Source organism: Lissotriton vulgaris, chromosome 1_1 (genome assembly GCF_964263255.1).
Source record: "Lissotriton vulgaris chromosome 1_1, aLisVul1.2, whole genome shotgun sequence".
Classification (NCBI taxonomy): Eukaryota; Metazoa; Chordata; class Amphibia; order Caudata; family Salamandridae; genus Lissotriton; species Lissotriton vulgaris.
This window is the reverse complement of record NC_141685.1, coordinates 91,457,150-91,472,710: the sequence shown is the minus strand read 5'-3', so window position 1 is coordinate 91,472,710 and position 15,561 is coordinate 91,457,150. Positions and strand designations below refer to the sequence as shown.

Here is a 15,561-nt window from a genome sequence, read left to right as displayed (position 1 = left end):
CTAAAGTAGATTGGGTTCTTGGAAAGGCTGGAGCGTCACCCTGCCAAGATGGCCGCCCGCTAATAGCACCACCAGGAAATACTATGCACTGTATTCTCCCTCCACAACAATCAGCATCAATTCGCTGCGGTGGAACGGGGAGTCAGCGCGCAATTAGCAAGTGCCAGGAAACAATTTTTAAAAGGTACGTGGACCGTAAAAACAATTGCAGCAATAAGCACAATATTTGCCCCTAAGCGCTAGAGCAGCAATAACCTGAAACTCAGATTTCTTAATCCTGCGCATGGGCGCTCTGAAGCTTTAAGTAGTCAGCGTTCCTGGAATGGCTGGAGCGTCAACCTGCCAAGATGGCCGCCCGCTAATAGCACCACCAGGAAATACTATGCACTGTATTCTCCCTCCACAACAATCAGCATCAATTCGCTTCGGTGGAACGGGGAGTCAGCGCGCAATTAGCAAGTGCCAGGTAACAATTTTTAAAAGGTACGTGGACCGTAAAAACAATTGCAGCAATAAGCACAATATTTGCCCCTAAGCGCTAGAGCAGCAATAACCTGAAACTCAGATTTCTAAATCCTGCGCATGGGCGCTCTGAAGCTTTAAGTAGTCAGGGTTCCTGGAATGGCTGGAGCGTCAACCAGCCAAGATGGCCGCCAGCTAATGGCACCACCAGGAAATACTATGCACTGTATTCTCCCTACACAACAATCACCATCAATTCGCTGCGGTGGAACGGGGAGTCAGCGCGCAATTAGCAAGTGCCAGGAAACAATTTTTAAAAGGTGCGTGGACCATAAAAACAATTGCAGCAATAAGCACAATATTTGCCCTTAAGCGCTAGCGCAGCAATGACCTAAAACTCAGATTTCTAGATCCTGCGCGTTGGCGCTCTGAAGCTTTAAGTAGTCAGGGTTCCTGGAAAGGCTGGAGCGTCACCCTGCCAAGATGGCCGCCCGCTAATGGCACCACCAGGAAATACTATGCACTGTATTCTCCCTCCACAAAAAATCTGCATCAATTCACTGCGGTGGAACGGGGAGTCAGCGCGCAATTAGCAAGTGCCAGAAAACAGTTTTTAAAAGGTGCGTGGACCGTAAAAACAATTGCAGCAATAACCACAATATTTGCCCCTAAGCGCTAGCGCAGCAATGACCTGAAACTCAGACTTCTAGAGTTACTCCCGCATTTTGTTGAAGTGAAACTCTAACCGTTTCCAGTGTCAGAAATAGTCAGATTGAAGTCTGTGAATTCTCACTTACGCACAAGTAAGCGGTCATTCACACACTGACAAGGCGAAGCATGCGTGCGCTACATTTACTAGTGTGTGATTCTACACATGCAAAACATGTACACCTGGCAGAGATCAATTCCATGGGGTGGCACAACATGTGCCCCCCGCATGCAACCCCAGGAGCAGAGTCTGCCGGGGAACTGTTAGGGCCCCTTTACCTGCATGGCCTTTATCCTTTTCATGGTGGGGTCCCGCCATGAAAAGGGCGGTGGATATGCAGACGTAATATGCTCGGCGATGTCGGCATCGGCACTGCCAACATATTCAGGGTGTTTGCAGACCGCCTCCTACCACCACACTCATAATACGGCGGGCAGACCGCCAGGATGGTGGCAGTTGGCCCGCCACTGTGCGTACGGCGATCATGAGGGCCGTCGCACTCGTAGTAAGGCCCTTAATGAGCTGCAAGGTAAAGGCGGGAGTTGGCATTTGAGCTGATCCAGTGTGAACATGAAAGCATCGTGGAAGAAGGTGTCTGGAGTTACCTTTGTCATATATACTTCCTAAAGAATTACCTTTGTCATGTATACTTCCTGAAGAGTTAACTTTGTTATACGCTTCCTAAAGAGTTACCTTTGTTATACACTTCCTAAAGAGATACCTTTGTTATACACTTCCATAAGAGTTTATGTTGTAAAGTGTTTCTTAATCTCCTTATCTGTCATCTGTCTTCTCATGCTTTCCAGCTTGTCTGTATTTAGAATGCTATGTATGTCATAGAATGCTAGCTATGAGATGGGCCTTCACTTGGTGATGGAAGGCTGAGTGTTTAGGAGGACAGCTCCTGGTGGGGCTAACTTACCTACTTACTTGACCATTTAACTACCATCTTGGTTCACCTATACCATCTGTAACTTCAACTACAATAAATACTAACTTGGAACTACACCTTGACTCCATGAAGATTATTACATTATTTCATTGGCGACGATTTGGACTTCAAACCCTGCGTGGATGCTATTTTAAAGGATTTCTACATTCAAAGTCTTCAACTACATCTAAGAACTCTAACTCTGCAACTAAGAACCCAAGCACTTACCTGCAACTATACATTGTTGGCTGCCCGTGCCCCACCAGTGACCAACTGTCAACGGTCAGCCTCACCTGGGCTTGCCAACATCAACTTAAGCTTGGTGAGTTCTCTATTTATTTCGAAGTTTTAAATTATTTACTGCTGCATCTGATTTTTAAAGCCTCTGCTCCTATTTTAAAATTCATTCTCCTGATTCAAAAGAGTCTGCCTGACTGATTCAAAAGAGACTGCCTGACTGTACTTGACTTGCTCATTCATAAGCATTCAGTGTGTTTTATTTCCATGGATTCCTGCAACTTAAAGTGTTAACTTTCTAAAAGGAAAGGTTTCATTACTGCACCCGCCCGAGTTATGGGTTTCATCTGTCACAATCTGTTGTTGCTGTGCCCTTTCCGACCCTGCTTGTCTGGTGATTACAGATTTATGGGGCAGCTGGGCGAAGTGAAGGCATTTGAAGAGCTTTTCACTTAGTTCGTGATATGTTTTTCCTATATGCAGCATGACATGGAAAATGAATTGGTACGTCTAGCATTTGGATTACGAACTGTAAAAGATTTATTGTTAACTTGCCTGTTCACCTCGGCAGTTCAACCGCCATCAGTTCATTTAAATGTGGCCCCAGCGCGTGCATTCAGCGCGTTCATCTTGCCTGCAGCCTCACAAGAGTCGATGACGTGCCTTTAGCGTCAATGTCACTGCGCTTTAGCTATGGAGTACATTACTGTGCCTTTAACCACCCGGCACGACGTGAGGAAACGTGCTGCCATCTTCATAATACTTCAAAGTGTTTTTTATTCAGCACGTCATAACCTGCACCTCTTCCAGACGTGTTTCCTTCAAGTTCTGTTCCTCTGTTTCAGCCTGCTTAAATTCTGTGGTGGTACAATCCTATCTGCATGTCTCTCATGGTATTCGGAATTACAATTTCTTCACATCGGAAAGTGCATGGAGTACATTTTATCATTTATTTCAGCGCAGGTACTTCTTCAATTCTACTTTAACTACAATGCCAAGCATGTTTTCCGTTTTTCAGTCTACAGTTGTCAGGTTCTTTCAGCACCAATTATTTATTAATATCTTGATTCAACTGCGGATACTCTGCGCTGATTCGCACAGCTTGCATCTTCTTAGTGCTTTGACAATTGTGACAACCTTATTTATTTTAATTCATTGTTTTATTTATTAATCATCACATTTTGATAGTGAGATTTCTTCCACTTATTTCTTCTTGTTGTGATGCCTTTTAAAATGAAATTTTGTATTATAATGATAGGTTGCAGCAGGTATAATTATAAATTAATTATATGAATTTTTCACGGTTTAACATAGTGATGTTTATTGAATTTCATGATGAATTCCGCTATGTTATGTCATTATTACATTTATGCATATTTGATGAGTGGACACTTTTGTCTACAGTTACAAGTTTTAAAAATGACATTTACGTCATTATTCAATGGATGCATGTTTTATGAGTCGACAGTCTACAGTTACCGGTTTTAAAAGATATTTACGTTATTATTCAATGGATGCATGTTTCATGAGTCGACAGTCTACAGTTACCGGTTTTAAAAATGATATTTACGTTATTATTCAATGGATGCATGTTTTTTGAATGGGCAATATTTTTGTCTACTGTTACCGGTTTAAAATACGTTTTTCTTATGTCATCCTTTCAATTCAGTACTGTTTTTGATAGTTTTGCTCGAGCCCTATTAATTTTATTATCTTCTTTTTGCGCAAAATAGTTTTACTACTTCTGATTGTTTCCTGTGCGTAGACGTACGTCACATGGAACTTTGGTTTTATTATATTCCTGATATTTGAGCTTTATTGCTTTTCTTTTATTGCTCTATTCATTTATTCTTACTTATAACTTTTCTGCTGTTTATGTTCTCGTTAGGTGTTATTCTTTCACCTTTACTTGAATTATATTTATTCATTCTTGTTCTATCTTTCTCTACGAGTTTTCACAACTACGCCAGTCTGGCCAATTGGTGTGGTTGACGATCCCGTGGACTTTGTGTTCGTTGTTCATCTTCTTATTAATGTTTTTTTTTCTTCTCTAGTGTAAGGAAAGGGGACGTGTGTGTCTTGTGTCTTGTGTTTTAATTCATTATCTTTTTTTTTTTTTTTTTTTTTTTTTTTACTTTTTTAAGTTCAAAAGAATTTTATTTGATAATAATCAAAAGAGAAAATCAGGTGTCAAACAAAATACAATGGAATACAAAGTTAAAGACTCTTAAGCAATAAAATAAAAAAAAGAACATAAATATATAAATGCATTTGTAATGAGAAATAAATCTGGGTACAGATTGAAAAATAAGGAAAAGATGCAGGAGAAATACATGAGCATAAAATATGGCAATCCTAAAAACTTTGAGAAAACTTGAGAAAGTGATTCAATGAAGAATAAATGGAACGTATCGGGCGATTAAGGGGGTTTGGGAACTTCTTGTTGTGGAGGCTGAGGATGAAACAGACGCTTACTGCAAGAGTCCAAATAAAGTGTAACTGGGGTCCATAAGTCCATGCGTTTGACAGCCAAACATGCCGGGAAAACATGAGTGGTATCGAGCCTGTGGTTATGGCATACATTAAACCACCATGCTTTGAAGGAGATTTTGGAGAGATCCTTCCAGTTAACTGTTAATTGTTGGAAAGCAGCGGCAAGTAAAAGGTCAACAACTTGGGGTTTCAAATCAACATCATCCCAGCAAGGGGAGAGGCTACCCATAAAAATGTGTGTGTGAGAGAAAGGGATAGAAGTGTGGAAAATCATATTAACTTGAGCCCAAACCTGCAACCAAAAACTGCGAACATGAGTACATAAAAATAACATGTGAAATAAATCAGCTTGCGGAGAGGAGCAAGACCAGCATGTGTGAGGAGTATTAGGGAAGCGTTTGTGCAGGTCAGAAGGTGTGAAGAGGAGTCTGTTGTAAATAAAAAATAAAGTTTGAGTGAGTGTTGCTGCTCTTGAAGATTTGCGGAGTTTGGTCCAGATTCTGTCCCAGAGGGGAACTGACCAAGAGACTGACAAGTCATGCTCCCAGGACTCCTCGACTTTAGATTTAGGTCTCGGAATCTTACTAGCGTGAAGGTATTTATAAATAGCAGTAGCCCTTGGTGCAGTGCGTAAGAAGGAGTGAAGTGAGGAAGTGAGAGTGGATGGGGGGGAAGGAGGGTTGGGTTGAGTGAGGAGATCGTATTTCAATAGAACTGCGTTTTTGAGGGATTGATATTGACGTGCCGAAGAGGCGGGTAGATCATAGAGGATGCGAAGTTCATGAAAAGATAAAAAGGAGGAGTTGGAAAAAAGTTGGGAAACCCATTGCAGACCCCGAGTATGCCATGATTTCCAGAAAAAGGGTCTGTCCCGGATAAGTAAGGAGGTGTTATGCCATATGGGGGAGGAGAGGAAATCAGCAATAGTGGTAGGGGGTGAATGAGAGGAAGAAAGAAGTATTCTTGTGGTAAACTTATGGATCTGAGTAGAAACAGATGCTGGTTTGCGAGAGAAGGAGAGGTATTCGGTGAAAGAGAAGGGAGATAGAAGAAGGCGTTCGAGTTTGGCCCATAATGGGGATGGGGTATCAGGGTCTTGGAGCCAAAAAGAGGCTTGTCTCAATTGGAACGCCTTGTGATAGGCTGGGAAATCAGGGAAGTTAACCCCACCTTCTGATTTAGGACGAATCAAGCGCGCCAAGGACATTCGTGGTTTCTTTTTGTTCCAAAGAAAGGAGGTTAGAATGGAGTTGATCTGTTTGAAAAATTTGGATGGGATAGGGACCGGAATGTTAGAGAGCGTGTATAAAACAATGGGAGACAACATCATTTTTATAGTGTCTAGTCGGCCCCACCAGGAGAGGTAAAGGGGATGCCATTTGGACGTAAGATCTGTCAATTTTTGAATACATTTGGACATACATAAGGAAACGGTATCCGGGATGGTTGGGGCAATATGCATTCCAAGGTATTTGATATGGGAAGGTTTCCATGTGAAGTTGGAGGCGGCAAAATCTGGTTTGAATGTAAATTTGGTTAAAGGAAGGATCTCGCATTTATCATTATTAAGTTTATAACCAGAGATTTGGGAGTAAGCATGAACTTCGGTAAGAAAAGCAGGGATGGAGAGAGAGGGGTTGGAGACAAATAATAGGATGTCATCCGCATAAGCAGCTAGTTTGATATGGGAATCTGATAGTTGATAACCATGAATGGAGGGGTTTTGACGAAGCTTGGAGAGGAAGGGTTCTAAAGCTAGGTTAAAAAGAAAGGGGGATAGGGGACATCCTTGACGAACACCTCTTTTTAATTCAAAAAATGAGGAGATTTGACCATTGGCGCAGACCGCTGCACGTGGGTTAGAATAAAGCAATGAAATTAAAGACGTAAAGACAGGACCAAAACCAAACCATTGGAGGGTATGAAACAGATAAGTCCACTCAACCCTATCAAACGCTTTTTCAGCGTCTAAGGCAATGGCCGCAAGAGGGTGAGGTAAAGGGCGGGATTTAGAAAGAATGTTAAATAAGAGTCTAGTGTTGTCAGTGATAAACCGGCCTTTGACAAAGCCGGACTGTTCTTCACCCAATAAGTCTGGAAGGAGAAGGTCGAGTCGAGCTGCAAGAGATTTTGCGAAAATTTTGTAATCAATATTGACCAGGGAAATCGGTCTGTAATTTTTGCAATATTGAGGATCTTTCCCCTCCTTGGGTATGAGGCAGATATGGGCGTCTGAAAAAGAGCCAGAGGAAGAACCCAAGGTAAGGAAGGTGCCAATAAGTGAGTGAAGTCTGGGTATAAGAAGCTTTGAAAAGTGGAGGAAGAATTCTACTGTGAAGCCGTCGGGCCCAGGGGCTTTGTCTTTTTGGAGGGTTTGGAGTGCTTTGAGCAATTCTTGTTGGGACATATCGTGTTCTAATTGAGAAAGGTCAAGTGGAAAATGTGAGGGTTTTTGTATGGTGGAGAAGAACGTGTCCAGTGAATGGGAAGATGGTTGAGTTTCAGAAGAATATAAAGTCTTATAGAAAGCAGAAAATGTAGTAAGAATGTCTGCGTCTATGTGTTTGAGGTTCAAATCATTGTCGTAGATAGATTCAATGTTTAGTTTGTTGTGTTTCACCTTCAGATAATTGGCCAAGATCTTGCCAGCTTTATTTTTGCCTCCATAGAACTTGGCACTAGACTTTAATAAATATAATGATGCGTCATCTGTAGATTTTTTGTTAAAGTTCATCTTAGCGCTGATAAGGGCGGTTAAAGATTGCTGTGACCGAGAGGTAAAATAAGAATGCTCCAATTTCTTAATATCTAGAAGGATGGTTTTAGTAGCTTCTCGAGCAGCTTTACGTTTTTTAGCCACAAAGCCAATGATAAAGCCCCTCGCTGCCGCTTTAAAAGCATCCCAAATGGTATGCTTAGGAACAGGGGAGTTTTCGTTTAGGGCAAAAAATTCATGGGAGAAAGAGGTGAAGGCGGTAGTAAATTTGGAATCAAGAAGAAGAGAATTGTTAAAACGCCAACGTTTAGGGCCTGTCGATTTAGGTAAGAGATCCAATTGAACTAATGTAGGGGCATGGTCAGAAAGTAAGATTGGACCTATTTCTGCATAAGAGAGAGTTTGGGCAATAGTGTGAGTAACAAAAATGTAATCGATTCGAGATTGGGAGTGGTGACATGGGGAGTAGAAGGTAAATTCTTGGAGATTTGGATTACAAAGACGCCAAGCATCAGTGAGCTTATGTTGGGAAATGGTTTGGGAGAAGAGTTTATGAGGTTTGTTAGGAATGAAATGTGCTTTGGAGTTCCTGTCTAAAAAGGGATCTAAGGGCTGGTTGCAATCTCCCGCTAGGATGAAATTATCATCCATGAATCTAGTGATGTGCTGGGAGAATGAATGCCAGAAAGTGGGGTCACCAGTGGTGGGGGCGTAAACATTTAGAAGAGAAATTGGAACATTCTTAATAGAAAGCTTAACATAGGTCCATCGGCCCTCAGTATCTGATTCTTGAGCAATCATGGAAGAAGAAAGAGCTTTGTGACACAGAATAGCAACTCCATTGCGTTTACCGTCCCCAGGGGAAAAATAAACATCACCCACCCAGCTTCTTTTCAACTTAACAGATTCTTCAGCAGACAGATGGGTTTCTTGCAAAAAAGCAATGTCCACATTTAGACGTGAGAGATGAGACAAGATTCTTTGTCGTTTGATAGGTGAGTTGATACCCTTAACATTCCAAGTGATTATTTTAAGAGACATGTCATATCAAAGAAAAGGAAAAAAAGAAAAGCAGAAGAAGATAAGAAAATTAGAGAAAGACCCAGAGGAGTGAGAAAAGCAGGGAGAGCAAAGGAACGAGGAAAGAGAAAATGAGGTAAAAAAAAGGAGAATAAAATCACTCGCTGTGAAGAAAATGTGAAGGTAGTCCAGGAGGTAAGTAGAGTAATAGGAAGAAGATGGTGAGCGAAGAAAATTTGAGAAACAAAAGGGAGAGACACCTGTGAATAGAAGGAAATTGGTGAACTTAAAAGTGAGAAAGAAACAAGAAGGGAAGTGAACAACCAGGGAAAAAAGGAAAACATACTTACGAAGGGTAGAGATGGGGAGGATCGATCATCGAGGGAAGGGTACACGAGGAAATGAATGAGGGGGGAGCACCAGGCAAAGGAAGCAAGCGTCCAATGCAAGCGGACCGACAAGTCGAGGGGGAGACGTCATATAAAATGAAAAAAAAAACCTGCAAGGAAAAGGGGGAGAAAACCAGTAGTGAGCGAAACAATTAAGAGAAAATGGGAACAAAACAACAGGAAAAAACGCAAGGGTACATGAAGAAATAGTGGCGAACAATATTAATTAACGAACTGGAATACAAGAAAAAATGACGAAAGGTGGGGGAGATAACAAGAAAACCAGAGCCATCAAGAAACATGGCAAAAACAGACAGTAACACATTCAAGAATGCACAATAAGCGTGCAGATTAATTGAAATTCCGATGCTGCATCACGCTGGAATCATGGCGGGAAAGATGATGAAGAGCTGGAAAAATCCATGTCAGATGCTTGGGTTGCATTCAAGAAGCTGCGAAGTCGGACAGGATCTTCATATGTCGTGGTCTTGTTGTTGTGGGTCACTCTGAATAGGCAAGGATGGAAAAGGCCATATCTAGCTCCAATTGCACGAAGTTCTGGTCGCATATCCAAAAAGGCCTTGCGGCGACTAGCTGTGGCTCTTGCATAATCTTGCGCAAAGAAAAGATTGGAGCCTGACCATTGTAAGCGAGGTGAGGCACGAGCTGCTGAAATAACCTTGAGGAGGTCAGTATATTCTAAAAAGTACATGATGACACCTCTTGGTCGCGAAGAGGGAGAGGAAGTAGAAGGGAGCCGACCCAATCTATGTGCACGTTGGATGTTGAGCTTAGTGTCTTCAGGCAAATGAAGAAGTTTGGGCAAAAATGATTTGAAGAAGGCAATAGGGTCAGCCCCCTCGCAGTTCTCCGCCAGGCCGTAAAGACGAAGATTGTTGCGCCTATTTCGATTTTCCAATTCCTCAACTTGTTTTTGGAGAGAGGAAATTTGAGATTGCATGTGAGATACCTTGGAGGAAGACTCTTGGAGAGAAGTTATAGAGTGTTCCACTGTAGTCACTCTGGCATCCATCTGGGACCAGTTGTCGGTAAGGACCTGTAACTTAGAATTGGTTTCCTCCATGAAGGGCTTGAGAGCACGTATCTCTTCCAATAACAGCTCCATAGAGACAGCCGATGTGGACCCCGTTGGCGATGGAGGGTCTTTTTTGAGACGTTTCGTCGTGACTTTCCCTGAGGACTGGATAGGTCGCTCCGCAGATGACTGCGACATTTGAGTGACGGGAGTTTGAGAGGCCTCAAGGTGTGCCAGTGCGGAGAAAACTCTTGAATTTTTGATGAAGACACGACGTGGATTTTTGGGGGTCCGAGAAAATGTCTTCCTCTCTATAAAAAATGAAGTTGAAGGAAGTCGTTGGTGAGGAGAAAATAAGAAGGTAATCCAGCAATAGTCCTAATCCTGGATTAGAGAACTGCACAGAATATCAGAATGCCAAAGAGTCAAAAGATGGGTAGAGCCGCCACCAATTCGCTGTGGAAAGCAGAGAGAGTCCTTTAGGTGGAGGACGTCAAAAAGATATGGATAGCAGGTAAGGAACACGCAGGAGCCATGTTCAAAGCTGCTTTGAATTGTAATTGAAATGCAAATAGCGTTAATTGTAGGAGCGTTAGAAAAAAAAAAAAAAAACAGCGCCCTCAGCAAAGGGTTAACTTACAGTGATGGCATCAGCAGGATATTAGGAAAAAGGAAAGTCCATTAGCGTAAAATGGCCGCCCAGAACATGTAGAGCGCTGAGGAAACTCGTTGAACATCAGTAAAGAGCAGCTTATATAAAATTAGGGCAGCGGTGAGACAAAAATGCAGGAATAAGCCTCACCAGAGAGAGTTAGTAAGTCCCAGGTCCTGTGAGCAAGCCGGCATGGTCGAGTAACAGGAGCGCCGAGGTCCGCTCTGACAGGAAATAAAATGGCGGGCGCGACTATCACTCAGCCGCGTCCGCCGAGAAATCGCCGAAAACCACCATTCCGGCGTTCAGCGAGGCCGGAGCTCGGAACCGCTTTGTTGGCTGCAGTCTCCGCTGCTTTGAAGGCAGGTTTGCAGGCAGAAGTGGTGCGAAGAAAGCGGCGGAATCCCCGAGCGACCGGGAGCGCTTACATCTGCGCTGCCGTCCTCGCCGGGCGCTAAGCCACGCCCCCCCATTATCTTTTTCTATATCATTCCATTTCTAGACATATCTGTTCTTGATTCTTATTAGTTCTATTTTTCTACTTTATCACTTCTTCCTGTTATTTGTATACCGTTATTTATATTTCTTATGCTTCATTCTTTTCTGATTCCTTCTTTGTTTCACTTCTCTAGTGTAAGGAAATGGGATATGTTGTAAAGTGTTTCTTAATCTCCTTATCTGTCATCTGTCTTCTCATGCTTTCCAGCTTGTCTGTATTTAGAATGCTATGTATGTCATAGAATGCTGGCTATGAGATGGGCCTTCACTTGGTGATGGAAGGCTGAGTGTCCAGGAGGACAGCTCCTGGTGGGGCTAACTTACCTACTTACTTGACCATTTAACTACCATCTTGGTTCACCAATACCATCTGTAACTTCAACTACAATAAATACTAACTTGGAACTACACCTTGACTCCATGAAGATTATTACATTATTTCAGTTACCTTGGTTAAATACTTCCTGAAGAGTTACCTTTGTTATACACTTTCTGAAGAGCTACCTTTGGAAGCTACTTTCTGAAACTGAATTAACGGCAGTGCTTCCTGATTCCTCTCTTTCTCCACAATCTGTTCTGTTTAAATGAAATCTTGTCCATGTATATCTACCTAAAACTGTACCTGTAGCATGAGTGCTCTTGACTGCCCTTTCTTTAGTAAGTTACTCAGTAAATAATGGTAAATCAGTGCCTTTTCAGAAGTAAATAAGATGTGACATGTTCAACCGCAGTTTTAATGAAATATCTTTGTATGGTAACATGTTCCTTACTAAATTTCAAATATGGTAGAGAAGAGATGTCTTCTACAGCTGGTTAAATATTGTGTATTCACATTCTATTACATTTGCATTTAGTAATATTGCATTTCTTTACATCCAACAGAAAATAAGCCTTAAATACACGGATTGATTATGAATAATCAAGATAACCCATCAAACCTGCAAAAATTATCAAAAATAAAATGCTCCAAAAACTTCAGTGCAATCCGAGGCAGAGGAAAGATCCAGGAAGACGCAGTCAAAGGCAATTCAGTGAGTGTAAGAGTCTGAGATCTGCACCTCGATACCCCAAGACGAAGAAATGACCTCAACAAAATTAAGGTAGCAAAACTGAAAAACCACCTGCTGTATAAAAAAGCGTCTAACACCAGCTTTGATCATGAGGCCGGTATGAGAGTTGGAGGAAGGTCTCGTGTCTACTTGGAATCCATAGCTTGGAACAAACTCCCTCTTCAGCTTTGAGCTGTTAGCAACATGATAATGTTTAAAAAAAGTTGAAAACTTGGCTTTTTGTCCATGTTTGAAACAAACTGATTTACTTTCTTTTCTGACCTGTGCTTGGCCCCTGGACACTCTGTGGAGTAGCTGTACACATTACAAGTCGCTTCATCATCATGATATGGCTAGAACAGTGCTTCGCTATCTAAACTGGCAACATACCATCATTCAGTGCTCTAGGTGTATTGCAAACTCTTTCTAGTCAAACCACAGGCACCAGGGAAAAGCACAACGAAGTGGAGCCAAACAACTGAAGGGAAAAGGAACGAGTGGTTCTGCTGCCTAAAGCACAGATTATTGTCCCAATTTGCACCTACCGGAATGAAGATTAAGCTTTACCCGAAGCATGCGAAGCATTTATCCATTCTAAAAATGCAATCACCCACAAGGAAGCGTTACTTATATTATGAATGTGGCAGGTATTTAGTGAGTCTTGTATTTTGTTGTTAAATCGGAAATCAAGTGTCCAAAATATCACACACATACAGGGAATATGAAAATAACGCAAGCAGTTTATTAACTATGCTGACCCTTCAGGAAACACGGTCAGGAGACAAAACATGCAATTGCATTGAATATGTCAAGAACTTTAGCCAATTAGAAACCCTAAAAGAGCATCAGCGAATACAAACAGGGAAAAAAACGTATCATTGCACTGAATGTGTAGAGAGCTTCAGTCAAATTGCAAACCTCCACTCACATCAGAGAATACACACAGGGGAAAAACCATACCATTGCAGTGAATGTGTGAAGAGCTTCAGTCGGTTACAAGAACTCCAAACACATCAGCGAACACACACAGGGGAAAAACCATACCATTGCAAGGAATGTGTAAAGAGCTTCAATCAGATTTCAAAGCTACACGTACATTTGAAAATACACACAGGGGAAAAACCATACCATTGCAGTGAATGTGTGAAGAGCTTCAGTCGGTTACAAGAACTCCAAACACATCAGAGAACACACACAGGGGAAAAACCATACCATTGCAGTGAATGTGTGAAGAGTTTCAGTACGTTAGCAGAACTCCAAACACATCAGCGAACACACACAGGGGAAAAACCATACCATTGCAGTGAATGTGTGAAGAGCTTCAGTCAAATTACATGTCTCCGCAGACATCAGAGAATACACACAGGGGAAAAACCATACCAGTGCAGTGAATGTGTAAAGAGCTTCAGTCAGTTAACAGACCTCCGGAGACACCAGCGAATACACACCGGGGAAAAACCTTACCATTGCAGTGAATGTGTGAAGAGCTTCAGTCAAAATACAGACCTCCTCAGACATCAGAGAATACACACAGGGGAAAAACCATACCATTGCAATGAATGTGTGCAGAGCTTCAGTCGGTTAGCACATCTCCAAACACATCAGCGAACACACACAGGGGAAAAACCATACCAGTGCAGTGAATGTGTAAAGAGCTTCAGTCAGTTAACAGCCCTCCGGAGACATCAGCGAATACACACTGAGGAAAAACCATACAATTGCGGTGAATGTGGAAGTAGCTTTAGGGAACTATCAAACCTACACACACATCAGAGAACACACACAGGGGAAAAACCATACCATTGCAATGAATGTGTAAAGAGCTTTAGTCGGTTAACAGACCTCCGGAGACATCAGCGAATACACACTGGGGAAAAACCTTACCATTGCAATAAATGTGGCAGTAGTTTTACTTACTCTTCAGCATTAAGAAATCATCTGCGAGCTCACAAAGGGGAAACAAATCTTTTAAATGCCATGAATGCTTGAAAAGCTGTAGTCCATTGTCAATCCTAAACAGGCATCAGCGAACAAACGCAGAAGAAAAGCCTTCAAGTGCAATGAATGTGTGAAGAAATGTAGTCAATTATCAAGCCTATATAGACATCAGCTTACACACACTCTGTAAATACCGTACAACTGTAGTGAGTGTAGAAGTACCTTTAGGAAATCTTTCGCATTAAGGATTCATCAGTTAATGCACACAGAGAAAAATCCTTTCATGTGCAGTGAATGTGTGAATATCTTCAGTCAGTTATTAAACCTACGGGTACATCAACTAACATACACAGAGTACAAATGGGCATTGCAATGAATTTCAGAAGTGATTTTGTCAATTGCAAACACACCTGGGCTAAACCTTATAATTGCACTAAAAGTGTGACGAGCTTTTGCCAATTTCTGATCCTACATAGCCTCAGCAAACACACACCTTCATTTAACTCACTTAGAAATAATCCTAGAGATGCAGTGAATTCAGAAAGAACTTACGAACATTAACAATAATATTGACTCATCTGAGGATATAGACAGTAGCAGAACAGTGCCATTATTGTGAGATGAAGGAATTACAGGAAAAAATATAAAATTATGTGGGATATTCAAACACCAGATGAATGAAGACTCGACTAGAAGAAAAGAAAAAAAACAAAGATTTGTAGAATAATAAAAGAGTCTGTTCCCAGTGATTGTTCACTTCAGTACACATAGAAAAAAACAATGTGATAAAACAGGAAATCCACTGGGAGACTAGCACAATGTGGAATAAAAGAAAAGAAACACTGGTGGTTTTTATTTAGCGATGAAGAATTACAAAGAAAAACATCCAAGAGTTCCTGTTCATGCTACCTGTAAAAGTGTAGTGAGGATACGGTTCTGCCTGCACACATTGCTATATTAGCATAAGTGAGTTAGTTGCTCAAACACCATTTTGCTGCTTTTGCACATGACACTACAGGTTTCTGTTTTTATAAAGACAAACTGCTTGCTTTTCCTTCACATGAGAACTGTCTGGTTTTCACATCTCGAATCTCACACTGCGACCTCAAGTCTGCACAAAGTGTTCAAGGTTAAAATAACAATGTATGCTGTTGATGCAGGTTGATTGACCCATGCTCTAGACACAACACGAACACAGCTGCTCATTTCTGAAACTCAGGTGCTTTTAATATTGCACTGCATGCATGAGACTAGCACTTGGAAAAAACCTTTCCATCGACAAAGAGCTGTGCTGATGATTTGATTCACTTCAGCTGACTTTGGAGGTATGGGATTCCTGGTTTTAACCTAGAGATCTTCTAATATTATAATACCTAGCTCCTAGCAAGGGGAGGGGGGTACACAAGGCGCTATAGACCTGGTTCCACTATC

At 41.7% G+C, this 15,561-nt stretch overlaps 1 protein-coding gene across 1 annotated transcript in view; it reads left to right on the top strand.

Annotated features, from left to right (window-relative positions):
- Positions 1-14,879, top strand: part of LOC147737513 (uncharacterized) — an 89,388-nt gene extending 74,509 nt beyond the window's left edge. The window contains exon 2 of the mRNA XM_086935300.1: positions 12,026-14,879. Within this exon, the coding sequence (XP_086791426.1) occupies positions 12,943-14,181 (1,239 nt within the window). The 5' untranslated portion in view covers positions 12,026-12,942 and the 3' untranslated portion in view covers positions 14,182-14,879. The remainder of the gene's footprint in view (positions 1-12,025) is intronic.
- The last annotated feature ends 682 nt before the right edge of the window (positions 14,880-15,561 follow it).